This window comes from Poecilia reticulata, linkage group LG8, assembly GCF_000633615.1.
Source record: "Poecilia reticulata strain Guanapo linkage group LG8, Guppy_female_1.0+MT, whole genome shotgun sequence".
NCBI lineage: Eukaryota > Metazoa > Chordata > Actinopteri > Cyprinodontiformes > Poeciliidae > Poecilia > Poecilia reticulata.
The window spans coordinates 10,176,892-10,201,238 of NC_024338.1; the positions used below are offsets into that span (position 1 = coordinate 10,176,892).

Here is a 24,347-nt window from a genome sequence, read left to right on the forward strand (position 1 = left end):
CGGGCGCGTGGGTGTTTCTGAGTGGTTTCTTGCAGATTTCTTTGCCGTCATTGGTTAAGAATGACGAGTTTCGTGTGAACTGGGATAGGGAGGGGGTTGTGGTCAAACCCACAGCGACCTAAACAGCCCCGGGAGGAGAGGAGGGTAGAGAAGAGTTGTCTCAGCAGCAGCTACAGCTGTAGCCCCGCGTTTAAAGCCTGCATGGGCTCGTCCGTTAGCTAGCTTAGCATAGTCCGCTGCGCCTCTCCTGCCGCTGATAACTCCGGGCTTTCTTGCTCCGCGTTTTCCCCTCCGTCCCACCCGGTCGAGCCTGCTCCCCATTACCCTCTTCGAAGATGATGAAGTTCAGATTTCGTCGGCAGGGCACCGACCCGCAAAGAGAAAAGATAAAACAGGAGCTCTTCGCTTTTAACAAGGTAAAGTAACGGGACAAGGAGGGGAGGGAGACAGGCGTTCCTCGTCTTCTACAGATCTGCCTAAAAAAAAAAAAAGCAACTGAACGGGTCTGTTTTACTAGAAACGGAGTGCATTTTAAATGGAGATCACTCTGCAGCATTTAAACTAGCTGCTCGTCTCTGTGTTGCTGTTAACGTGTAGTGATTCCCACACAGAGAGACGTTACCGCTTCTGATTGATGGGGCTGAGTGCAGACTGGACTCGGACGGGCTTTGTTGATGACTGTTTGTGGGGTGTGGGGTGGTTTCATGTGACCTCCTATCAAAGTTTACAGCAAAAACAGTTTGGAACTTATTAAACTCTTGTGGTGTTAATTACATGCCTTTTTTGGTCACTGATGGGGATTATCCGCGATTACAGATAAAGGAGATTGAGCAGTTTGATCCAGGAATCATATGTTAATGATTTGATCTAGATGGGGACAGCTACACACACACACACACACACACACACACACAAAAGTGATATTTAAACTATTCTCGTTAACTCATACAGTCATTCATGCTTCTGTCAGTCTCAGGGTGAAACTATGAATTTGAAGTTCAGCTTCATTTTCTCAAACTGCCTCGTTTTGAATCATTTGCTCTAACAAAGATAAAGCAACATTAAAACACGGTTCTGTAATGAAGTGTGGATTTTACTGCAGGATTGCAAAGAATACTCTAGTTTGAAAAAGCCAATCTGAAGGACTACAAAAGCTGTTTCTGCTTTGTGTGTTTGGATCGATGACTTCATAAGAGAACCGAGCTGATCTGCTGCTCTTGACATCACATGGTATGAGTGAATTTGATGGATTTTGACATGGATCATGAAGGATTTGAGTTGAAAGTCTTTCGCGTTTGAGACAGTTTCACTCAGATGTCCTCCAGCCATGATGGATTCTCTTTTCGATGGTGAAGCTAAAGCAACCTGTGATGCTGATAGTGGTCATATAACCAGTCCTGATTTATTTCTGTGCAAATTCATAACATGTCAAATAAATGATTGTGTAATGTTCTTTGCCGCAAACGTGGAAAACGGCAGATCTATGCTACTTTAAAATGATAGCACCGGGACTCGAAGGAAACAAAAATAATACACCTGAAATAACATATTACTTCTTAGACGATGATATTGGGTAATTCCAGTTTCCCATTGGAGACTATTGGTTGTTGCCAAATTTCCCTTAAATCCTGAAATCTATGGATCGTTCTCACATATTGCTAAAAGTTTTTACTTTATTCAGTAATTTATTATTATTTTTTTTACTGTAAGGTATTCATTGAGAATACCTTGTATTCGCATGCAAGCATGAAAATACAACGTAAAGTAAAAGATACAACTGGCAAAAGTTAGAAAAATCAATCTATTATTGAGGATAATGACCAGTTGAAATGGTATTGTGTAGTGATTATCAGATAAAAGCTAATAAAAAAAAGACTTTGCAGGAGATGATAAATAGCTTGAGCACTGCTGTGAAACTTGTGGTGTCCGTAAAAAGGATTTTGCCACAGATCTTTGTTTAATTTGGGTTCAGTGAGATGATATATTGATTAATTTTTGGAGGTTCTGCAGCTTGGCCACCAGAGTCATCTCTGAACTGTACTCATGTATTGTACAGAAATGAGCCAAACTTTCAGTGTTGTGGCCTTGAACTCATGTTGGGTGAGTCTGAAAGTGCTCCAGAGAGCGTCCCTAATCCAAACATTTCATTTCAAAAGACTCATTTAATCAATACCAGCTCTCCCGAATGGAGCCAGATAAATGTGTAGATCACTATTGTCGTTTAAAATAAACTCCATGCAACTTAGATCAGACAGAAAACTCGAGGAAATGCAACATAATTTGATTTTGGCACGTTCCTTCTCATTTTCAGCATCAAAACAATTAGTCACAGTTGGAAAGCTCTTATGCACTCCATTTGTTTTTCATTACGCTCCCCGACCTCCTCTTCTTTGGCCGCCTGCCGCAGTGTATGAAGTTACCTTTGTGTTTCTATTCTGCTTTCAAATGTGTCCTTTTAAACGTGAAAATATGAGCACTACAAACTTTGCAAGTAGAATCAAATTCACGTCGGAATGTCAGTCCAAAGGTTCTTTGCTTGTCTTGACCTCCCTGTTTATCTCTGTGTGGGATTAACCCGGTGAAATACTGTACATCTTGTGTATCTGTCCAGAGGAGTCGTCACCTTTTTAAAGACTTTGGTGAAACATTCAGGTCTCGATTAGTTCATTGCAACACCGGCAATCGCCTAGCAACCGTTGTTTACATGCAAAAATCGTACCGGTCATAGTGTTTGGCATATTTTCACCCATTTCCAGATTGAGTTGACAACTGCAAACTTTTTTTTTTTTTTTAATCATAAGATTTTTGAGAACCATTTGTTCCAACTTTTGTTCTTTTCATATTGACTCCCTTTTTAGAAATTTGTGGTTGAAATGCAAAATATTGCAAAAGTTCAAGGTGGAGGAAGACTTTCACAAGATGCTTCACACGAGCATCATAAAGGTGACGTTTTCATGTAAACTTATGTCCACATTTATTACTTTTTCCTTCAGTATATTGAACTGGAACTGCTATTGCAATATTGATGCACTCGATACCTGAAAGGACTGCGTGGACGCAATATTTGGATGAAGATGGTATCTAGAGTGTTGTGCGTTCCTGCTTTGCATATTGATTGTTAGTTGACTAGTTGGGAGGACTTGAACTGCCCGTAATGTGCATGTCTAATCTATTTAGTGGCAGAGATGCCCATGCCTACAGAGTGGAGGGCAATGAGAGCAAAGTAAGCATATTTTGATGCACATCCAGCTTTAACAAGCATGTCTGAACAGCAGCTGAAGAGAAAAGTTGAGACAGGATTTTTCTCACATTATCCAGATAATCTTTCTAAGCTTCAGAAAAGCTGATGTTGCTAATTTTTCAAAGGAAGTCCAACTAATAGTGATGGGATCTGAAATGTCTTTTATGTTTTATTGTATTGAGGCAAACAGATGTTTTAGATTTTAGCCTATAGCGGTTCTTCTTGAGTTTCTCCTCACATTTCTGAATATCCTTGTTGTTTTTCAAACTTTATTACATTCCTTGGTCTCGTTGGACTCTATTGAATATCTGTGAATGCTGGTCTGTTCATCTAAGCAAGATGTCTGCAGAGACACCCTATAAGTAAATGCCTTTGATTGTGTGTGTGTGTGTGGTGAGGCACCTCAGTGTCGTGTAGAGTCGGTTCGTCTGAATGGCGTATCGTGTTTAAAGTCCACAGACTGTTTGTTTTTGTTGGAACAGCGCGCTTGTTTTACTGTTCGGTACCAGCTGCTGCGACTGTCACAGAGGTGGTCCGTCCACGGGAGGCGTACTTTGATGCGACTGCATTTGTGTGCAGTCGGCTAAAGGCAGAAAGCATCGACGCTTTCACGTCACGTCACTTCCAAGAGGGAAGACCTGGGACGGTCTTTTACGCTTTTTCCAGAATCTGCTCGCTTCTTCTCTGCAGCTCTAAGTGCATTCCCAGCTGTCTGCCATGCCGTGCCACGGGCACAGGGGGGRAATAAGCCTGTGAATTGATGCTAATCCCAGTTAACAAGGTCTGCAGAACATGGCAATAAAGTGTCGGGGGCTGCCATTCAGTGGCCTTTTTTAAAAAGTTTCCTCTGACTTTATTAAAGCGGTCCTCCCTTTTAGACGCCTCGCTGATGAAAAAGTCTAACTTGGAAAAAGAGGTGGACGTGTTTTAGGCGGGTTTATACGGTGWATTATTGTGTCTTTGCTGTGTCATCTTGTGTCATTTTTTCCCCTCCTCTCCTCTGTCTTCCTCCTCCCAGACTGTGGAGCATGGGTTCCCCCATCAGCCCAGTGCTCTGGCCTTTGACCCCAAGCTGCAGCTGATGGCCATTGGCACAAAGTCAGGAGCCATTAAAATGTATCCTTTATCGCTGGTGAGCTTCTGTTTCTGTGTTTACCTTTTTTATTTTTTGAWTGTCGTTGCTCCTCAGCYGAGACCTTTGGWACAAAAGTACTCAGGCCACTTTTTTATAYGTTTTGTCATTTTAATGTGATAGACCATCACAGTGTASGGTATTATTGTGAAGTGGAATGACGGAGTCAGCATTTTATTAAGTCTGCAAGGCTTGTTGACTAAGTGTCTTCCAGCTWTACACAACTAGTTTCTATCAACTGTTTCTAATGYGAAACTTYAAAATTAAAATATTGATGGAAACGGGGCTACAGTTGTGCAATGTTTTGATCTGTTACGTAAAACCCATTGAAGGTTTTGGTTACAATGGGACTGAAAGGGTATTAACACTKCTGTAAAGCAATGCAAGTTATTTTTACTTGAATCCTTGAGCTATCAGTCTTCCAGTCGCACACTTGTCATTTTATTAAGTACTAGAATAGAATCCTCAAAGTTAATGAGAGAAATGTCATTGAGAATATAAAATTATATTTTAGGGTCAAACCATTCAGGAAAGTTAAATGTCTGAGGCTCGGGATCATAAACAAAAACCCCAGACTGAGTGCGGAAGCTGATTTCCTTCCTTTGCTGTCTGTTTGCATCCCTTTAGCAGGCTGCCTCTTATCTCCACATCAGCTCTGAGATGCAGCCAAAGACCTGTGTTCAGTTGTGCGCTATCAAGTGCTGACCTATTGAGCTATGAGATGTTTTCTTTACTTACCATTTATGCAAGCATAGATGATGCTTCACTGCTTAGTTTTTTTTGTTTGTTTTTTTTTTCTTTGAAACTGTGAGGAAATGCCGATCAGCTGTGATTGTAGAAGTGTCGTTTATGTAACATTGGTCTGGTGGAGCACTGAGACGTGTGTGTGTGTGTGTGTGTGTGAACTCTGTGGGAAGTTGCACTGTCTGCACCACTTAAGTGAGGAGAACAGCACTGATCTGTCGCTGTTTACTAAAGTTGTTGAAGCATTTAGCCTTGTTTCCTGGTCATGCATGTGAACTCCGCTSCAGGGATGTGCATATTAACCAATCCGAGGAGGATCCCCTCTCTTAAATTTGTAAAGAAATGCAATAGCGTTAAGATTATTTCTCCACAAAAGCACTTCGTCTTTCTTCTGGGTTATCCTACCTGTAGCTGTTCCATGGGACACTACCGGATTCTGATCCATCTGAGCAGCACAAGATAATTAGGAGCACCGAGCGAAGCTGCACTGAGAAAAGCACAGGTTTGGCTCGTCACATGCATTGCACCAAAACTATAATTTGGCCCAGGCTTTCAGTTATGTCAGAAATGCTAACAGCTCACAGACTCGTGCACTTGGTGATGTTGTCTTCCTTGTTATCTCTGCTGCAGTCGACGCTGTCAGGGCTTCAGCAACACTTCCAGRGCGAGACCCGAAGCGGTTTTGTGGATGGRTTCGTTTCTGATTAGGATGATCCTACCAAATAAAACTCTYGAATGTTTTGAGGTTCATATATASAGTTGTAGCGTGTACATTGTACATGTGAACATCTGATATGCAGAGTAGAGAAGTGTTTTGATTTGCATTTGTAGTARCKGGYTATGGATCTACAGTCCACATTTATCCATGTGTGAAAGGAGGCTGCAGCCTGCGCTTGCAGATGCATTAGAGTGGAGAATCGACTCTTTGAGGCGCAGCTTTAAGAGAGAGAGAGAGAGAGAGAAAGGGAGGCTGGTGGTACCAGGCTCTCGCACCCCAGAGACGGATGGAGATAAACAGAGGCTGTAAAGACTGGGGAGGAGGAAAGAGGAGAAATGGCCCCACTGTAAAGCTACACCTATGTTCAATTAAAGCCATAAAACACAACACTGACTTCTCAGCCCATCTCTAATGAGGTTTCAGCTCTGCTGGGGATGTGGGAAAGTTGTCCACACAGAACCTGGACTTTTACAATCCAGGAAAATGTTATGGAGCATTGTAGCAWAACTAATGATGCCGTTTTCACAAGTCAATACATAATGATATGAATACTGTATGTGTACTTTGTGTGAGGCTTTAAATAACCTGGTACAAGTAATGTTGAAAATTAAAACAAAAAAAATCATCAACTGCAAAATTTTGAAATATTCTGGGTGAAAAGTTGGTAATTTCTTCTATGAATTTGTGTATTAACACAGGAAATGCACTACTTTATAGTTTAAAAAAAACACATTAACCATTTAAATGACRAAACCCATGATTACAGTACATTATTCAAAATAAAACAAATTTCAAAAATGTACTTTATGTCTAAAACCATGTAGTAATTGGAGTAATTATTTTATTAAATATATATTTTTTGCAGCATGTCCTGCACTAACTTCATCCRTCCCCCTGAGTCTAAACCAATGACCACGCTATTGACCAAGTGATTGGTCAATCACTTGCTTGGTAAAGCTCAGACCTTAAACATATTGTTTGCCAAGGCTTTGGGAATCATTCACTTTTGTACAAATAGCATGTGTGCAAGCACAGAAAGATTAATCCAGTAATGCTGGGTTTTGTTATGAAATGCTTTTAAACAAAAATACTATGTATTGTTCTCTCGCCAATGATGCATTCAAAACGCATAAATCCCACACTTTACTTTGGGTTTCTTCACTTTTTTTTAAAGATWAATCAACTTCTCTCCCTCTTGCAAAGGGAGGTTATCATGARAAGTTAGATGGTTCCAGCTAGTTGTTACCAAGCCTCTGCTCACTGAAGCTTTAACTAGAGCATTGTGCTCTCTGTAATTAACCCCACGGAGCTATTGTCTGGGAACTTGATGTGTGGTTGCAAGGCATGCTGCTGTGGTGAAAGCTGTAATTTTCAGAGACTGTGCAGGTAAAGATAGATCCGGGGTTCCTACAGTCTTGAAAAGCCTGGAAACGTATGTAGTTTTCCAGGGTGGAAAATGTTTCATTTTTTTCCATATTTTTTTGTTGTTTGTTTCTCTTTCTGAAGGACAAAACTCTTTTAAAGTGATAGTTTTCTCAAAACGTTTGTAAGTTGACATGCTTGACCTTTAATTTGCAGCATCATAACTTCATTTCTACATTTTATTCATTAATATGATGTGATTTACTGACTTCTCAGTCAAAACATAATTTCGTTCACTTCTCTTCTGTTTGAKCTATTGTCGACTTTAAATTTAGGTTGGACTAGACTTGCTGCTCTTAAACTTGGTCTAAAAACTTAAAACTAAGCTGTAAAACTTCTATTCTTTGGATTTTCTTTGCTGAATTTGTTAACATATCATTGCAACAGTTTTTATTTGTAGAATAATTATTAGATTTACGCTAAAAATGTAAAAGTACCTTTTTAGCTTGATTTTATTTTTTTTATTTTTATTTTTTTTTGCTTAGCTTTTTTTCTGAAAATCATCCTTGTAATATATTTCAGAAAAATGGTTTTCTTGCTGCATTAATGCTTTAGACATTAAACAACGTAAGCAATCGCAGATTAGTGCAGGGTCTAAAGCATTTCACAAACTGCATCAACCAATACAGTCTCTCTTTCAGACATGAAAACRGGCAGCTGACATTTTGACCTCGTGGCTTATTAGCAGACAGTATCACAGAAAGTAGACCAACAAGTTATCAGGAGTTTCATCGGTGGCCGTTCATCAGGAGGTTTTGTAGTTATTCGTCAACATCGTCTTGCCTGAAAAASAGATGTTGGTTTTTCACATAACACCCTTTAAGTATTTAGGTCCAATCATAAGGTGGTCTTGCCTGTGCAGTAGATTAATTGTCTTGAATATTATACACTTCTACTACATGTCTGAGTTTGTGGTATTTGTTTGGTGTGAACTTCTGTTTTGCCCTCTTATCATTTTGTTCACTTGCGTCGTCTTCCACAAGGTTCTACTTTGTTCGTTCCCTTTCTTTTCTCACTGTCAGCTTTTCTGTCCTGAGAGGTACTGCTTTGACCACAGATTGGGGCTCAGCTGAGGGGAAGGGACAACATATTGTTTTTCTTTTTGATTCCACCCCTTTCATCCCCCTGTGTGAGTGTGTGTGTTGAATRAGATCGTGTGCGGGGGTGGATGGGCGATCTTAAGCAGTCTGTCTTCTGTCCTGGAATGCATGTTGCACTGCCCTGCGTTAACCCCCCACTGCACCCCACTTTGTGTGTGTGTGTGTGTATGGATGGGGAGAGTAAGAGCTTTGTTGCTGAGTCTAGTCTTAATAAAGGGAGCATTTAAAATGGTTTCCAAGACAACCGGGACAGTTGCCTAGGATGAGGAGTGCTTGCAGCCGGGAGGATTTCAAAAGTCTGCACCTCAGCAAATCAAATACCAGCTCTTTTTTTTTTTTTTTTAGGTTAAAAATGATCGCATGATACAAGTTCAGCTGTTGGTGAATCAGACTGAAACTGTGACCATGAATCCTCAGTATCAGCTAAACATGAGCTAATAWWTACGTGCATGCAGCAGAGCTTTGGTGCTTGCTGTTTAGAGATTGCTGGGGTTGACGGTGCTTTCTGTTATCTTGCCGGTCGTACGCAGCTGTTTGAGATCTGCCCGTTTTGTCGTCGCGTGTGCTGAATCTTAATTGTCCAACTTGGTGAAATTTATTTGTTCCAACTTGTAACTTTGTTTCTCTTCTACTAATGTGTCCTGTTTTCAGTTTTACTGTGACAGGGAGCAACAAACCGTGGTCAGATCACCACGGTKTGTTGATCTGAAACGGTTTGTGTTTAAATACCAAAATTTCCAAGAAAAGGAGTGCTTTCAGACTATGATTCATGAAACGTCATGCAGCCGACTAATGTTCAATGGAAAAAGTACAGTCTTCTTCCTGTTCTTAGTTCAGCTGTTTTAGTTTTAGGCCTTAGTTTATTCTTCCAGTAGATTTCTTCTTTTGTTTCTTTCTTTCTTTAACCTGTTAAAATTCAAGAAAACATTAGTGCATGTGCTAAGTTGATGTGTTCAATATTTGGTGAATGAATTTCCTTTAGTATATGCTGCTGGTCACTAATAGCAACTTTATAGTGTAGTACTGAGTTCCTTTGATTGTTGGTTTACTGTAGGTTATACTAACAATGGTGAACCAAGTGGACGATTGGGACTTTTATGAAGAAGTGAAAGTTAAAGAAAAGGTTTCTGTGGTAACAAACCTGGCTCTGCGTGCAAAGTGATATTCTCCTGTACTCATAACTGGCTCCTGACGGATACATTTGTCATGAAGCGTGATGACTGGCAATACATTTTCTCTATCAATGGAGGAATTTTAGCCCATTGCTCTTGTTTTAATTCAGCCTCACTGGACAGTTTTCATGCATCAACTTCCTGTTTGAGTTCATGCAACTTCATGTCAATCTGGACGCTCACAAAAGCTGTCCAAATCCGTTCAGCGGCAGACATRATGGTGTGCTGCACTCGATCGTTGAGACCAGAAACTTATGAGCCGATATTCTATCTCAGAATTTTCCGTTGAAGACCAGACTTGATGRCGTCATCGATTAGGGGAAGTCGTCCAGTTCTTGAAGTAGGAAAGCACGTCCAGCATGTTGGATGGTATATTCCTTTTTCTGAAAAGCCTTGCTGTCTTAGTGGGATGCAACTGGACACACACCTTCCAAAAACTTTCACTTTTGTCTTGTCAGTCCACTTAATGTTTTCCCAAGTCAAAATGTTGTGTTTTTATTTTTTGATAGATTTGAGGCCGTCAGTGTTTAGGTCTTCTTGGCTCTTGCTCTTTCTGAAACGTTGTCATTGACTTCCATTGCAAAGCAGCCAATCCAGGAGCTGCATTTATTTTTCTTGGCGCTTATTGGCTGTTCCCCCAAGGGCAGAAATAAGGAAGACTGAAGAAATTAGCTGTTGTGGTAGGGCTAAGACTGTTCCCACACTCCTTATAAATGCAAACTGAAGTACACTGTGTGTTTGAACAATTAAATGAAATGTGTAGTCAAAGAGTTTCTTGAAGGGGGAACCCAGGCGATTTAGATGCAAGAAAGAAAAAAAAAAAAGTCAAGTGCCTAACAAAAAACTCTGAAAGTTGAGTCAGGCACTCTCTAGTGGAAAAAGGGCTCATTTTAGTAATTTCATTCGTAGTCATTTTTATTTATTTGTCCATACAAATAAAAAAATAACAATCAACAAGAGGACATGAGTGTGAGATTAAAGAATATTCATTTTCTGTTGCAATGACAGATTTGCAGAATGAACACCAAAATGTTCTAGTAAATCGTTTTTCAGTACATTGCACCATAATTTTTATGCTCTGTAATTTGCTCAAAAAATACTAGAAGCGTGCTGCAATAATGATGTAAATGTTTTTATTTGGTCTCGAGCAGTCCCAGCCTTAACCCTATTGTTGTTTCTTGTTCTTGCTTTCTACAAAGTCAAGTTTGTTTTTGTTGCAGTTTAGCTCTTAATATTTCACTTTTTGTCTCTGCCACTCGGCCCCTTGCCTAATTTACATTCCTCGTAATGCAAAGAYTCTTGAAATCCTGATCTTTCCCAAGCGTTTGTGTCGTAACCTTTTGCACATTCTGTGTATTTGGTTTGTGTCGGGCTCCTAACCCACAAGCCCTCATAAATAAATGGCCGCACACGTACAAACTCTTGGCAGCCGGCTGGAGGGGCCTGCTTTTACAGAAGAGGGGATATGTGATGTCCCCCGATTTGAACCCAGTTGCCGTGCCGCTGAATGAGTGAGTTGTTGCATGAAAAAGAAAACATTTATCTGACCTGACAAATCAAAGCATCCGAAAACAATCAAACGGGAAAACGTGGAGAAATGTGGATGCTGATGGCTGCTAGCTTGCTGTCTACCTTTTTTTTCTCTCTCTGGATGAAGGAACGTTACCACCTGCAGTTTCTATGTTTCATTGAAGATATGGCTTTTTTTTTTTACTGTTTGATGAAATTCAGTTTTTAATCAGATTATTAGTAGGGTAAATAAATATTCATTTTAAAGCTTATTCTTTATATTATGTCATGTTATTTCCTCATGAACAACATAAGGAGGAACTCTGTGATATGTTGGAAAGAGTAGGAAACACCAACATTTCTTTTGTCATGTTTGATATATAAATATATATATATATATATATATAAAATGCATTTTTGTTTATATATATTTAAAATGGATTTTATGAAAAAAAAAAGAATGATTAGCGGGATTGTCTGTGAATAATTTGGAGTTGCGCCTCAGAGAAAAATCCATGATTATGTCACTCAACTAATACTGAACTAGGTGGGGATCCACTGTACCGTGAGACTGGTTTTGCTTTTTATTTGGAAGGTTTTATTGGCTCTAGCGGTCTATTTGAGTGGTCAGACAGGAAAGTAGATGATGAGAGAGGGAGGAGACATGCGGTGGCCGTCATCAGGCTGGGACTCRAACCTGTGACAGCCACGTCGAGGATTCAGTGCTTTACCACTACCCCACTGCAGCATCTCCACTTTTTTTTATTRAACAATTTGAACATTTTACCTAAATCTGTGTTTACTGTCTGCAGTTTGTAGTGCGTTCAATGTTTGAAAATGCATGTAGCTTTAGGAAAAATGCTTCACAAATKACAAACGTCTTTGTAATGTATCTGTAGTCCTTTTCATGAAGCTGATAAAAGTTTTGCTTGTGTTTAACGAAATCTCAGAAGAGATGGGTTTGATCTGCAGTTGGTGGGTGTAGTTGTTTGGCCGGTCTGACAGACATGACTCTTTTGTTTCCTAAGGAACTTTGAACAAACCAGTTAAACCTTCCAGACGCCCCTGAAACTCTTCTCCACACTCCCTTGATTGTCTTTCTGTGTGTGGTCAGCTTGTACACTGACTCTTAGGTCCCGGGGGGTTGTCCTCTTCCTCTCTTCCTGTCCATCTCGGTATTCCACCACATTTCTATGTGTGTTCGAGGGTGTTGGCTGAGAGTCCAAAAGGGGGACAATGCCCTCTGTTTGTCTGTATTCAGACCGTGAAATCGCTTTATCCCTGCTCTCTCTCTGCATCACCGGGCCAACTGCACTTGTCTTTGTTTGTTTTTAAGATATATATACATATATATCATCATAATTSTGCTCCATAATGGCTCAAAGTGATTTGTTTACATTTTAGCACCTASTTTTAATAGTTTCTGGATAAGTTGAGGGTAAGAAGTGCGGATTAAGACCTGGTTAGATCTGGGTGACGGATTAGGGGACACACTGTGTCAGTGGCGTGTTTGCATGGGGATAAAGTTTGGAGTCTGAGTGGGAGAGACTGTATTGTTGACTCATGTGTTGCAGGGTCCCTTGTCACATTGGATACATAATAATCTTAATGCAGCCAATTGAATGTCCAACTAGTTTAGAGTATTTCTAGTTGTAGAAATGAGTTGTATCATTCTCCATTTGTAATTTTTTTGTCTTGTTTGTTTGTATTTCTCTGAAATGCCTCAACTTTCAATTGATTTTTATTGCTAAAATATTCTAATATAGATAATTAATTATTTTAATTGTGTAATCAGAAAAAAACACGACCTACATTTTAGCCAAAAGCCAAACATTTCAGAGGGAATAATTGATCATAGATTTGTGGAGATTAGTCTAACTTGTCAATCTAAATTACATCAAGATGACAAACGGAGGCAAAGTGTCAACAGCGAGGATTTGTAATGCTGACCAATAAGCACAGCTCTTGCTGRGGGAAGCGGCTTAAATCAGACAAACTGAGACATTTAATGAGGTGTTAGAGCATCAGAGGCCTAATCGTTGTGAGGAAGTGCTGACATCATGGCTGGAATCCCTCCACCAGCTGTTCTCTGACACAATGCAACCAGGAAGCCGACGGAGTACGTGTGTGCGTGCGTGTGTGTGTGTCCCAGAGCCGTGAATCATGTGTCACACTTCAGCTTTCATGTTTCTCTGACTGGCAGTAAAAATATCATTATCTTTACCGCCGCCTCCCTGCCAGAGGGTTATTTATTTATTTATTTTTTGTGAGGTATGAAGACGATTGGAAGTGGAGATCCTGGCAGTCTCGTTCCTGCCAGAGGTGCCACAGGGCGGCTAAAAGTCGAGGCTGTGACAGACTCCCGAATAGTCATTAGTGGTCCTCTCTCCCCCGCCCCCTGCCTTCATTCCAGTCTGATGTGTGCTGGGAGCCGTATAGATTTGTGATGAGTGAGCTGTGGCCAACATAACTTTGCTGCAGAACAAACCAACCACCGAGGACCATCTGCTTTCTGTCAAGCTATCCGATAAATAAATAAAAAAAAACTCAACTTTCTTGGTTTTTGCTTTGTTCTCATTGGCATGCCGCAAATACGAGTATCTCATTCATTGATTCCAGCTGATATGAAGTGGTTTGACTAAAATGAATAGACTGAGGATATTTTAAAAACATATCTTCACAGCACGAACCTTTTGAAGCAGTTTCTCTCAGTTTTTTAGATGGKTATGAAGGCCAGACGGTGGAATTTTTGCCACTTGTGGAAATATAGCGTCTCGTTAAAGTATTCCCTTTGACCATTTCAATACATTTCATGTACTGGAGCAAGTGAAAGTATACTGCTTTTGTTAACAATTACAAACGTAAAAACTCTGGCATCTGTTTTCAGAGTCGAAATTTATTGTCACACTKATGGTTTTTCATTATTATTTGTACTCCAGTAGCCTAGCAACGACATTTTTTTTCCAAATTCACAGCCGTGTCTTTGTGCAATGACAATAAAGTAAGTCTAAGTCTTTTGCCGCAGTTATAGCTGCTGGTTATTTTTGTGATTTGTCTTTATTAGCTTTGCACATTTTTCTGACAAATTAGCTCAAGCTGTGTGTGTTTGAATGGAGAGTCCCTAATAATATTTACGTTTCAAGTCTTACAGAGTCTGATTTGAACTGAATCTGGACTTTGACTGGTCCAGTCCTCCGTATGTCTCRTGCGAACTAATCGAAGTACTTTTAGAAAACGACGTATTAAAATAACGGCTTACCTRATCTCCATCAGTCGCCCTTTTGTGTTTCTTTTTTTGTCTGGAGCTGCGGTTCGTGACCCGTGCGTTCCTCCGACACCTCGACTTCCAGCTGTTTGAGGCATGTGTTGTTGCGGTGAATAAAACACAGAGCCAGGAAGTGACAACACTCAGGAATGCCTGTATAACACTCTCATYGACCTCCSGGGGGATCAGCWGCGGGTCGCGGCGAAATAGGTGGGGATTTAATAATTTAAAAGTAAAAGAAGACCAAGCTGGCGGACATGAGGTGGAAACTAAAAGGTTGCTACTCTCTTTTGGCTAGAAAGCGGTAAGAGAGTAGTAGTAAGGTCAGAGTTAAAACACTGGGGAATGGTGGCAACAGTTTTTAGTTCATGGGTATCACACAAAATGGAGGGAAGAAGGAGAACTAATGAGGAAAATGGAGGTTGATTTCTATCCGAACGCATAGAATAGGAGCAGAAAAGACGGACTCTTAATAATGCATCGCCTTTTTCCTAAACAATTCAGAACGGCTTGCAAACAGCAATACGATTGTGTCCAAAAACAAAAATGAGTATCTTATGCTTGCTTGGATTCCCCCAGTTTTGTGTAAGCATTGGGTTTGAGTGTGTAAGTACGAGAGCTGCACACGTCTCTCAAAGTGTGCAGCTCTGGTTTTTAAGTGTCGTCCCAAGTTGATCAACTCTGCTTTCTTTAGTACGTTAAGAAAAAGAGGACTGTTAAAATCCTTGTTAATTACACACACTCTAAAACGTAGAGACGAGTGGGTTCAGGCGTGTGCGTCATCTAGTGCTGATAATTGCTATGATCTTTGTTTATAGTGCTCTACTTTCTCCCCTGTTAAGGCACCRAGGCACTTTGAGTTTACAGGTTAGGATTGTAACCTTCAGTGTGTGGCTGGTTTATTTTGCTTCTATTTTTGTTTTTAAGGAGCCTTRATGTTGAGAATGTTTCCAGATATTTTCTACGTKTTCACGCATAGAAATTATGTGGAGAGTATAATTACATTAATGAACTGTGTAGGGGAATGTGCAGTTTTCGTTTTTGCGCATTGTGACCTTAGTAATGTTCTCTATCAAAGGCTTGAAATGTCAAATCCATTTAGATCCAGATTTTTACTTTTACAAGCTCAGCTTTGTGTGAGATGTCGTCACAATGACTTGAATTATAAACACGGATAATTACCATCATGTTAAATGTCTGATTGTCACTGGCAATGTTGTGCACTGTGATGCATTAAGATGAATGGAAAAGAAAATGTGCAGCGTTTAAACAGTGCTGGAGGTCAGAAATGAACAAAAATGTTGGTATTAAAACTTTATGCTTGCAAACTTATTCCCACAGTTTCTGCACACATTTCAATACATTTCTGCATATAGTTGAAACTTCCTACCTAMCAYGTAATATTCTGAGTTTGAACGCAACTTTTAAAACGGTCCATCACAATTTCAGGTAACTTGGCATTTTGGCTAATTTGATTGGATTACACACGGGTATCAAGAAAAATGACTTGTCATACAGAAACATATTTAAAAGAAGAAAATCTTAATAAACTAAAATGTAAAATATGATCTCCTTGCTTACATTAAAACAAGGATATTATTTATGATAAAACTTTATAGCTTATTGATCACATTACAGTTTTAGCAATTGMATAACATTAACTTTCTTTTTGAAACATGGACTTAATATAAAATTAAAATCAGCCATAGTCTGTGTCTGTTGAACTGCTGAATATTTTCCATTTGACCTCCTGATTTCTGCGTTTGTCTAAAAAATTGTGAGCTTTTTATGGGTAAAGAAGACTTGTGTGTTGAATGCCTGGTAGTGACAGAAAAACATCTAATTTCAGTCAGTTTACATGATACTCRCAGGTTGCTAGTTAAAACAGAATTAGTTCAAAAAAGTTGAAGTTAGTTTTAACACCATGAGTCCTAATGCTTTTTGAAAATTTAGACACGATTTTTGTAATCGCTATTTTTATATTAATATTAATCTAAACATCTAATATTAAGAGACTTGTTGTCTTTTTTTCTTCTTCTACCTTGAACTCTTTTTTTTTTTTCCCAAAGGTCCATTCGCTCTCATTAGGAAGCACGAAGCTTCTAGTGTCATTTCAAGACACCAGAAGAGCAGATTTTTGTTTTAATTATCGTAAGTAAATGAACACAGAAATGCTTCCTGAGTTGTGGATTTCCTTGACCAGAACCTTTCAGCTACGGGGCTCCTGGAGTCGAGTTCACAGGGCTACACAAAGACACCACCGCAGTAACTCAGATCCACTTCCTTCCTGGTCAGGTGAGYGTTAGGAARAAAAAAMMAAMMAAMAAAAAAAAAACATCATCTTGCTTTCTGTTTGTAATATTCTTCTTCTTTCAAATGAATTTCATGGAGTTATTTCTGTGTCTTAGGGTCGTCTCCTGTCGCTGCTGGATGACAACACAATTCACCTTTGGGAACTGGTGGTGGGGCTCCACAGAGAAGTGGGCGGAGCAAAGAAAGAGGGCGGAGTCTGTCTTAAACAAGTGGATAATTACACTCTGCCTGGAAGGCCAGGGATTGAGAGCTGCAGGTAGGAGGAGAAAAACCATGGAGGACTGTAGCTTCTGATTGTCTTTAAGCTTTTTAATTTTTTTTTGCCCTCTGTGTCAGCGCTACGCATGTGACTGTCCTCCTCTTGCTGAAGTCATGTGACCTGCTCTGCGTCGGAACAGAAGGAGGAGGCGTTTACTTTGTGGAGTTGCCCCGCCTCGAGTTAAGGGAGAGCCAGACGCTGCTGCAGGACCAGGTCACCCAGAGGTGAGACAGTCTGAGAAATGAGAAGCAGGTTCTGTTCATAAATGAAGCTCAATATAAAAGATGAATATGAGCATCATGTCCAGATTTAGGTTTGAAGGACAACATGAGTGTCAGCTGCATTATTCTACATTATAATATGACTAAGAAGTGAATTTAAAAAGTGAAATGTATAGTTTCTAGATTATTTTACACACGCAGTGATATATTTAAAGTGTTTACTTCTGCTTATGTAATATAGAAATATGAGCATACTGGAAAGTATGTCTATTTTTAACTGAAAAAGAGGACCTTGAACCACTGAACCACAACAGTCCAGTCTTTTTTTCTTTTGACATCTCTGAAGATGGTTTAATAAAGCAATCGTGGCATTTGTAGCCAATGTCCTGAATACGTGTGAAGTAGCTCTTTAAGGTTGAGCTTCTCTTGTTTCTGTTGCTTTTCCTTCCACTAAACATTTTATTCACAAGATTGAATCCAGTAGTCTGAACAGTCTGCCACATTTTTAATTTTACGAAATAAATGACTGAAATGTTTGTTTATTTCAATGACATTATTTGTTTTTTTTTACATGCGTCTAAGTGGTTAATTTCTTGACATTACAGAAAACCAAAATGATTATCTGTTAAAACATCCTATCCAATCTGTCCTTGTTTTCTCTTATTGTCTGTCACAGTATGGTTTCTGTTAAACTTTAAACAGTTCAGTCTCCTTTGCTCGTGTCCAGCTGAGCAGGCCACACACACACACACACTTGCTGATCCAAATATCTGTGTTGTTCCTCGCAGCAGCAGGCAGGTCAGGTTTAAGAGGTTCGATGGAGCACAAGACAGACATTCTTCCTTTTTTTTTAAACTTGTTTTTACCTTATTTGATCAAAAAATGTAAAACAAAATTGTAATTTGTTGTCRTATGCTAACATGGGCATGTGGATGAGTACGGATGATGTCTCTGTCAGAATCGGGTTTTGGTTGCGAATAATGCCCGCTGTTAATAAAAAAGTTTAGGATGCCTTTTTTTTTTAAATTGTTGCTTAGCCATCCCTCATTAACGTAGGCTGGCAGAGAGGAGCCAGCAGGACTGAGGCGTAATGAAGGCCTTGATAAGCTGTGTGTGCGCATGTGTGTATATGTGAGTGCAAACGAATGGCGATTTCAGACAGTGATGCTTTGTACCAGCTGCCAAAACTCGGTGTTCCGGTCGGGGAAGTGTTTCAGCTGAATATCCAAACGCGCACATGCAGAGGGAAGCGAGTGCATGCGAATCCAAAAACATGCGTGCGTACACACACACACACACACACACACACACACACACAGGTCTATGGCGCATCACCAGGATTCTGCAACGGGATGCTGGATTCCCCAAAAATACTTGTGAGCACACAGGCGGAGACAATGGCATGTTTTGTTAGGAATGTTTCTGCCTCTCTGCGTGCGGAGAGGATCTTCCTCTGTGAGCTCCATCACAGCAGTCAGATGTTTTGTGTGTGTGTGTGTGTGTGTGTGTGTGTGTGTGTGTGTGTGTGTGTGTGTGTGTGTGTGTGTGTGTGTGTGTGTGTGTGTGGCGAGGAGTGGACAGACTGGCTTTGCTTCATCAATACTGAAGAGTCCAGAAAACCTCAGTGGTTTGGTTTTCTTCCCCCCTCTGCTGCTTTTTTCCCTCTTCCTCCTTCTTCTATCTTTTTCCTTGGCCGAGGGAATCCTCTGACATCTCGAGGGTGTGTCCTGCTCCACATTCCTCCGTTGCCTCAGAGGAATGTCTGTCTGATCCACAAGCTGCAACTCTGCTTCATCTCGATGTTGACAGGCTGCGTTGTAGCCTTGTCTCTCACAGATGACTTCTGCTCTTTGATCATTTCATACGAGTTTGAACTGTTTTCTGGAAATTGGAGTAAAGTGAGAAGCTCTGTTGTTTTCATCACCTCTAAGAGTTTATACTCTCTATAATATTTCCCTTTCTGTGGAGTTGTTGCTGCATCCTGTTCTGATTATGGATGTTGTGGTATTTTGGATCTTTTAATTTATTTACATTATTTTTGGGCCTTTAAAGATGATACGAGCTTCAATTTGTCCAAGTACTAATATAAATATTTCATCCTGAAATTTACACATAGTTCCCCTCATATGTTTGTGGATATGTACACACTTGCTGTCCTAGTCAAACCAGGTTATTATAATGTATATTATAATTGAGGGGTCGCATTAAACGGGTTGCTTAAGTAATCAGTTCATCGTTTCCTGGGCAGCTTTCAAACCCCATCGTTTTCTGGCAAAAGTTAACAGACGTTTTCCTTTTTTTTTTTTTTTTCCTGCACAGTCTGCCAGATGAGTACAGATGTGGGAAGTCATTGGGTCCGGTTGAATCCCTCCAAGAGCATCCTCAGCAGCCAGGGAAGATTCTGATTGGCTACAGCCGCGGCTTGGTGGTCCTGTGGGATCTGGGCACTCGCCACGCTGACCAGCTGTTCCTCGGCAAGCAGGTACTTAAAACTCAAAGATGGGTCACATCATCATCATCATCATCATTATTATTTTTCCTCCCTGTGTGTTCATGCCTGGTGGTTGTGTGTGTTTGTGGTGACCTTCCTGCAGCAGCTGGAGAGCCTGGTGTGGGAACGCTCTGGAAGCCTGTTCGTCAGTTCCCATAACGATGGAGGATACGCTGTGTGGCCCATTACCAGTGGCAACTCTTGCACTCACCAGCCAGCGTCATCCACCATCCCGTATGGTGAGACATGTATAGACAGACGCGGCGGCTACGTCGTTTATTAGTTCAGTCGTGTTTTGTGGAAGTTCTAGACTTAAACTTGGCTTAATGGTGTCTTTTTTTTTAATGAGATGTTTCTGTTGTTTGGACTAAAAGATGTGAGGGATTTTAGTTTGCATTCTCACAGTTGCAGGGTTTTYCTCGCAGGTCCGTTTCCTTGCAAAGCCATCAACAAAATCCTCTGGAGGACTTCACAGACGGGGTGAGTGTTTTWGTTTTAGTTGATGTGTTTGATGTCGAAACTGTCTCAAATTTCTGCCATAACGGAGCACAAACAGTTGGCGTTTTAACAKCTGCTTTGTGGTCAGGGATTTTTGTACTTGAAACAAAACGGCTTCTAATTGAAACAATCGATTGAAATTGCAGAAACCCTTTTTGTTMGTAAAAGGGAGTTGAAACCCCTGGATCTTTTTGAAGTAAATTTATCCACAGTCAAATTGCTCCAGTCATCACAACGTCACTGTGAGGAGTATGGCCCTTCAGGACCATGGAAATGCATCAACACGCTACTTTCCTGATTGTCTGTTTATCTTCTCCCGTCCTGAGAGTAACTTGTAGTAAAACGACAGTCAGCCTGGTAATATTCACTACAATTTTGTATCTCAGTTCTCCGGTGCTGCTGTACAGCGGAGGGATGCCCAGAGCCAGCTACGGCGACCGCCACTGTCTGACCATCCAGCAGGACAAGGAGCACGTCACTCTGGACTTCACATCCCGWGTCATCGACTTCTTCACCATCCACAGCATGGAGCCGGACAGAGGTGACGGTCCCACCCTCGTTAGAGAATTTACAACGCCGTCTACTTGAATTTATTCAATGATTTTAAAAGTGAAGCTCAACATTTTACAAACAAATTGTTTGGGGGGTTTTAGGGTCATTTTGAGGAGCTGAATCCAATAATAACAATGGTTTTGCTCAATGGGGTCAACTTTCTGAATTATGGATGCAACATGAGCATYAAAATGCAGGACTTGTTCTCACATGTGGATCGGTTTCCTGAGAATCTGGGATCAGTGAGTGATGAGCAGGAGGAGAGACTCCATCAGGACAGAAGAGAGACGGAGAATTTTACACAATGAAGACGTGATGTTCAATTTACATGCACTAACYCTCATCAGTGTTTATTATTCAACTTACAGAAATCCACGTTTGTAACATTTCATTAATACACTTTGTTAGAAAACATACAAAGAGTAATATTAACGGAAATGAACTGATAAYGTCACAAAAATGTAACCAATTTAGTCAGAAGATCGGCTTTTCCTGAGTCAGATTAGAATAAAAACCTGATTGAGAAAAATKTGTCATCTTTAGATTGCAAAATTGTCCTAATGCAAAATTGGAAAAACATAGACAACTTCCAAAAAATCTATTTTTTTGTAACCCAGTGTCATTTATGAACAGAATATTTTATGAAGTTAAAAATTTACGTGAATTTTCTCAGAAAATGTAAATATCATTTAAGGCCACGCAAAAAAAATTCACCAGACGGTCGTTAACACCTTCCATAAGGTACAAACAATTTTATTTGTATAGAAGCTGTTTYGAGTTCTAGATGCAAACATATTGATGGAAAGTTTAGTGGAAGGAAAAGGTTTATTTTAATAAAAACAAAACATGTACTAGTAATTGGTGTAACTTGGTGAAGCAAGGCCATTAGAGAGTTTGGAGGAAGATTAAGGCGTGAAGTGCAGCTGCCATTAGTGCTTCATGCTTCACCACACACACACACACACACACACACACACACACACACACACACACACACACACTCCTGAACCAGACACTGCATCACTTTTCATCAAGCTTCTATTTTATTAAGATGTGTTTTATTCCCCTTCTCTCTCCAATCAGTTTTTCCTCTCTCCCCCCTCCCAGAGTTCGACGACCCGTCGGCTTTAGTGGTGCTGCTGGAAGAGGAGCTGGTTGTGATTGACCTGCAGACCCCAGGGTGGCCCACCCTGCCCACGCCCTACCTCGCTCCCCTCCACTCTTCAGCCATCACCTGCTCCTGCCACATCTCCAGCGTGCCTCCTAAACTCTGGGAGAGGTTAATCAACGCGGGCAAGGCGCAGCGGAGCCGGCAGCACACACACATGGTGAGGAGCCGCTGGCGGAGGAAAAAGGCCTTTTCTTCAAACCCAGCAGGCTTAAAGGAAGATTTATCTGTTGGCAAGTCGCTGTAAACACCAGGGTTGGTTTTTAAAGTGGGTTAGATGTGTAATCCGGATAATCAGTTTGTGGGAATCCAAGGTAAACGGCTTAACCTGAYGTGTTGGAATGGAGCGTGGTTAACTCTCTATGTTTGGGTTTATTTTAAAGTTCAAAAGAAATCTGAATAGAGAGAAGCCTTGTTTCTTCAGGGGTTTTAATGTGTAGGATCACATTAAAACCCGTAAAAGTTAAGCTGGTTGAGTTAAACTTTCTGATCTTAAGAAGAGGAAACAAACACGATGCATTCTTAGTCGGCCTGTCACGATAAMAAATGTTGCTAGACGACAAATTGTTCCAGAGKTTATTGCGATAAACAGTAATGTTGTTGTTTTGAGGCCATTTTCAAGTAWTATACTGGTATTGGCATAGCGATGCAAGAACTCATTCATCAATTAATTTCTAATGAATGTTTTACTGGGACAAAATAAACAAAACAGAAACTACAAATAAAATGAATTATGAAGATTGTCCTTCAAGCAAGCGACTAGTTCAGACCGAAGTGCCACCAGACTGAAGACTTTTGTCATCCAGTTTTTGGTAGAWCAAGAGAAAAAAGATCAAAACAAATCATGCAAATGTAAATTATTGAGTGATTAACTGATTTATTGCAACAGGCCTAGTCCCTAGCTTAGCTTAAACGGCAGGTGTTAGCCGTCAGTCTTTTAGCTTGGATCAGCTGWTTGATTGGTGGCAGACGGACACAAACAGCTGCYGCCGCTGCGTTCGTAAATCGCTGCTCTTTGTTGGTTCTGCGTGCGGCAAAACCAGAGAGACTGGAGGCAGCAGAAGAGYGGAGAATATGCTCACCGCAGTAAACGTTCRAGCTGACGTCACGACGACGGGGAAAACAAAGCAGAAGCATTTATTTGTTCTGGGCAATTTAGTAAGCGAACAATTACTGCTGCTTTTTTTAGGGTCCTAATTTGCCCCAACTCCTTTTCTTTTCTTTTTTTTTCTCCCCTGTTTGTGCAGAGCTGGCCCATATGTGGAGGAAAGAATCTGGCGCCTCCACCCAAACATCAAGAGCTGCTTTTGACCGGGTTTGTGCTTTAACACTCTTACTAAGCCTCAGTTTAACACGCAGCATAAAGAAGAGCACGTTTTCCACGCCATTTCTGACGCTCAAGAGGAGGAACAACGACAAGAGCAGCCGGAACCTCTGGTCAGATCCGACAAGCCGATCCGACTGTCAGGATGGTTAAACCTGYCAGGAGTTGGACTTGGTCTGGTTTTAGCTTTTCATGGAATGATCAATTTAATCAGAAACCAGAGTGTGAAGCAGTTTTTACGCTGCCATTCAACACAAAAACAGATTTCTGCTTTAATTTTATCTGTGAAATGTATCGTTGTAGTTTTGAGTTTGATGCGTCGACTTGGAAGTCCRTGGMAGTTTGTGTTTTCTTGTAACAGCTTCGTTTCAGCCAGCTGTCTGGCAGTGCACAGCAGCAGAACAGACAGAAAGGCAGYGTTACTTTCGCCCTGTAAAAGTCTGGGAAAGCCCCGGCCGCTCTGGCTCGCTCTTTCTACCTCGTCCCACTGGAAGGACTTTGAACCAAACCACAGGAACGAACGACGGAATATTTCAGTGGTTTTCAAACTGCAGCTTTACAGCTTTGCTAATAATTGAGACTGATAACCAGCCYGTGCAAACTGGACGCCCTGAATTTTTGACTTTTAACATGTTCCATGCACTAGTTTCATAAATCCCCCATTAAGAAAGTATAAAAACTGAGCAGATTGAATATGAAATTTTGTTGAATATTTTGCGCTCTTGCGATTCTTTGTGCATAAAGAAACCTGATTGGTCGGTGCTAATATTTTAGTTAAGCTACAAATTAAAGGCTGCCAAGCATATTGTGAATATATTGTTTATGCAATATTAGGATAGTTGGAGTTCAGTTGAATTCAAAGTGTTAGAAACTTGTATTTTTAATGTTAGTATAATATTTATCCAGGTAGACGATGTCTTAGCTGCAAAGGCAAAAAGTCACAAATGATGGAAGCAGATATGAGAAAGAGAAAGGATATTATTATTACAATATTTACCCAACATTTATCAGCATCGTAAGATCTTCTAATATCTTGGAGGGGTTTTTTTGTGTTTTTTTTTATAAATAGACAGTAGAAGATTCAGTCTCTATGCTGGAAATGTACATTTCTATTTGGGAAGAACAAAGAAATAAAATGCTAAATTCAGCTAGAAAAGCTACCACCACAAAAAGATCAAAGACAAAACATTTGAAACATTTTCGTCTTAAAAAAAAAAA

General features: G+C 40.4%; 1 protein-coding gene across 1 annotated transcript in view; it reads left to right on the plus strand.

Annotated features, from left to right (window-relative positions):
• Positions 1-24,347, plus strand: part of llgl1 (LLGL scribble cell polarity complex component 1) — a 36,612-nt gene continuing 12,265 nt past the window's right edge. The window contains exons 1-12 of the mRNA XM_017306115.1: positions 1-416; positions 4,260-4,357; positions 16,517-16,598; positions 16,712-16,872; positions 16,953-17,099; positions 19,416-19,578; positions 19,691-19,826; positions 20,013-20,067; positions 20,472-20,626; positions 21,745-21,965; positions 23,053-23,120; positions 23,165-23,242. Of these exons, the coding sequence (XP_017161604.1) occupies positions 336-416; positions 4,260-4,357; positions 16,517-16,598; positions 16,712-16,872; positions 16,953-17,099; positions 19,416-19,578; positions 19,691-19,826; positions 20,013-20,067; positions 20,472-20,626; positions 21,745-21,965; positions 23,053-23,120; positions 23,165-23,242 (1,445 nt within the window). The 5' untranslated portion in view covers positions 1-335. The remainder of the gene's footprint in view (positions 417-4,259; positions 4,358-16,516; positions 16,599-16,711; positions 16,873-16,952; positions 17,100-19,415; positions 19,579-19,690; positions 19,827-20,012; positions 20,068-20,471; positions 20,627-21,744; positions 21,966-23,052; positions 23,121-23,164; positions 23,243-24,347) is intronic.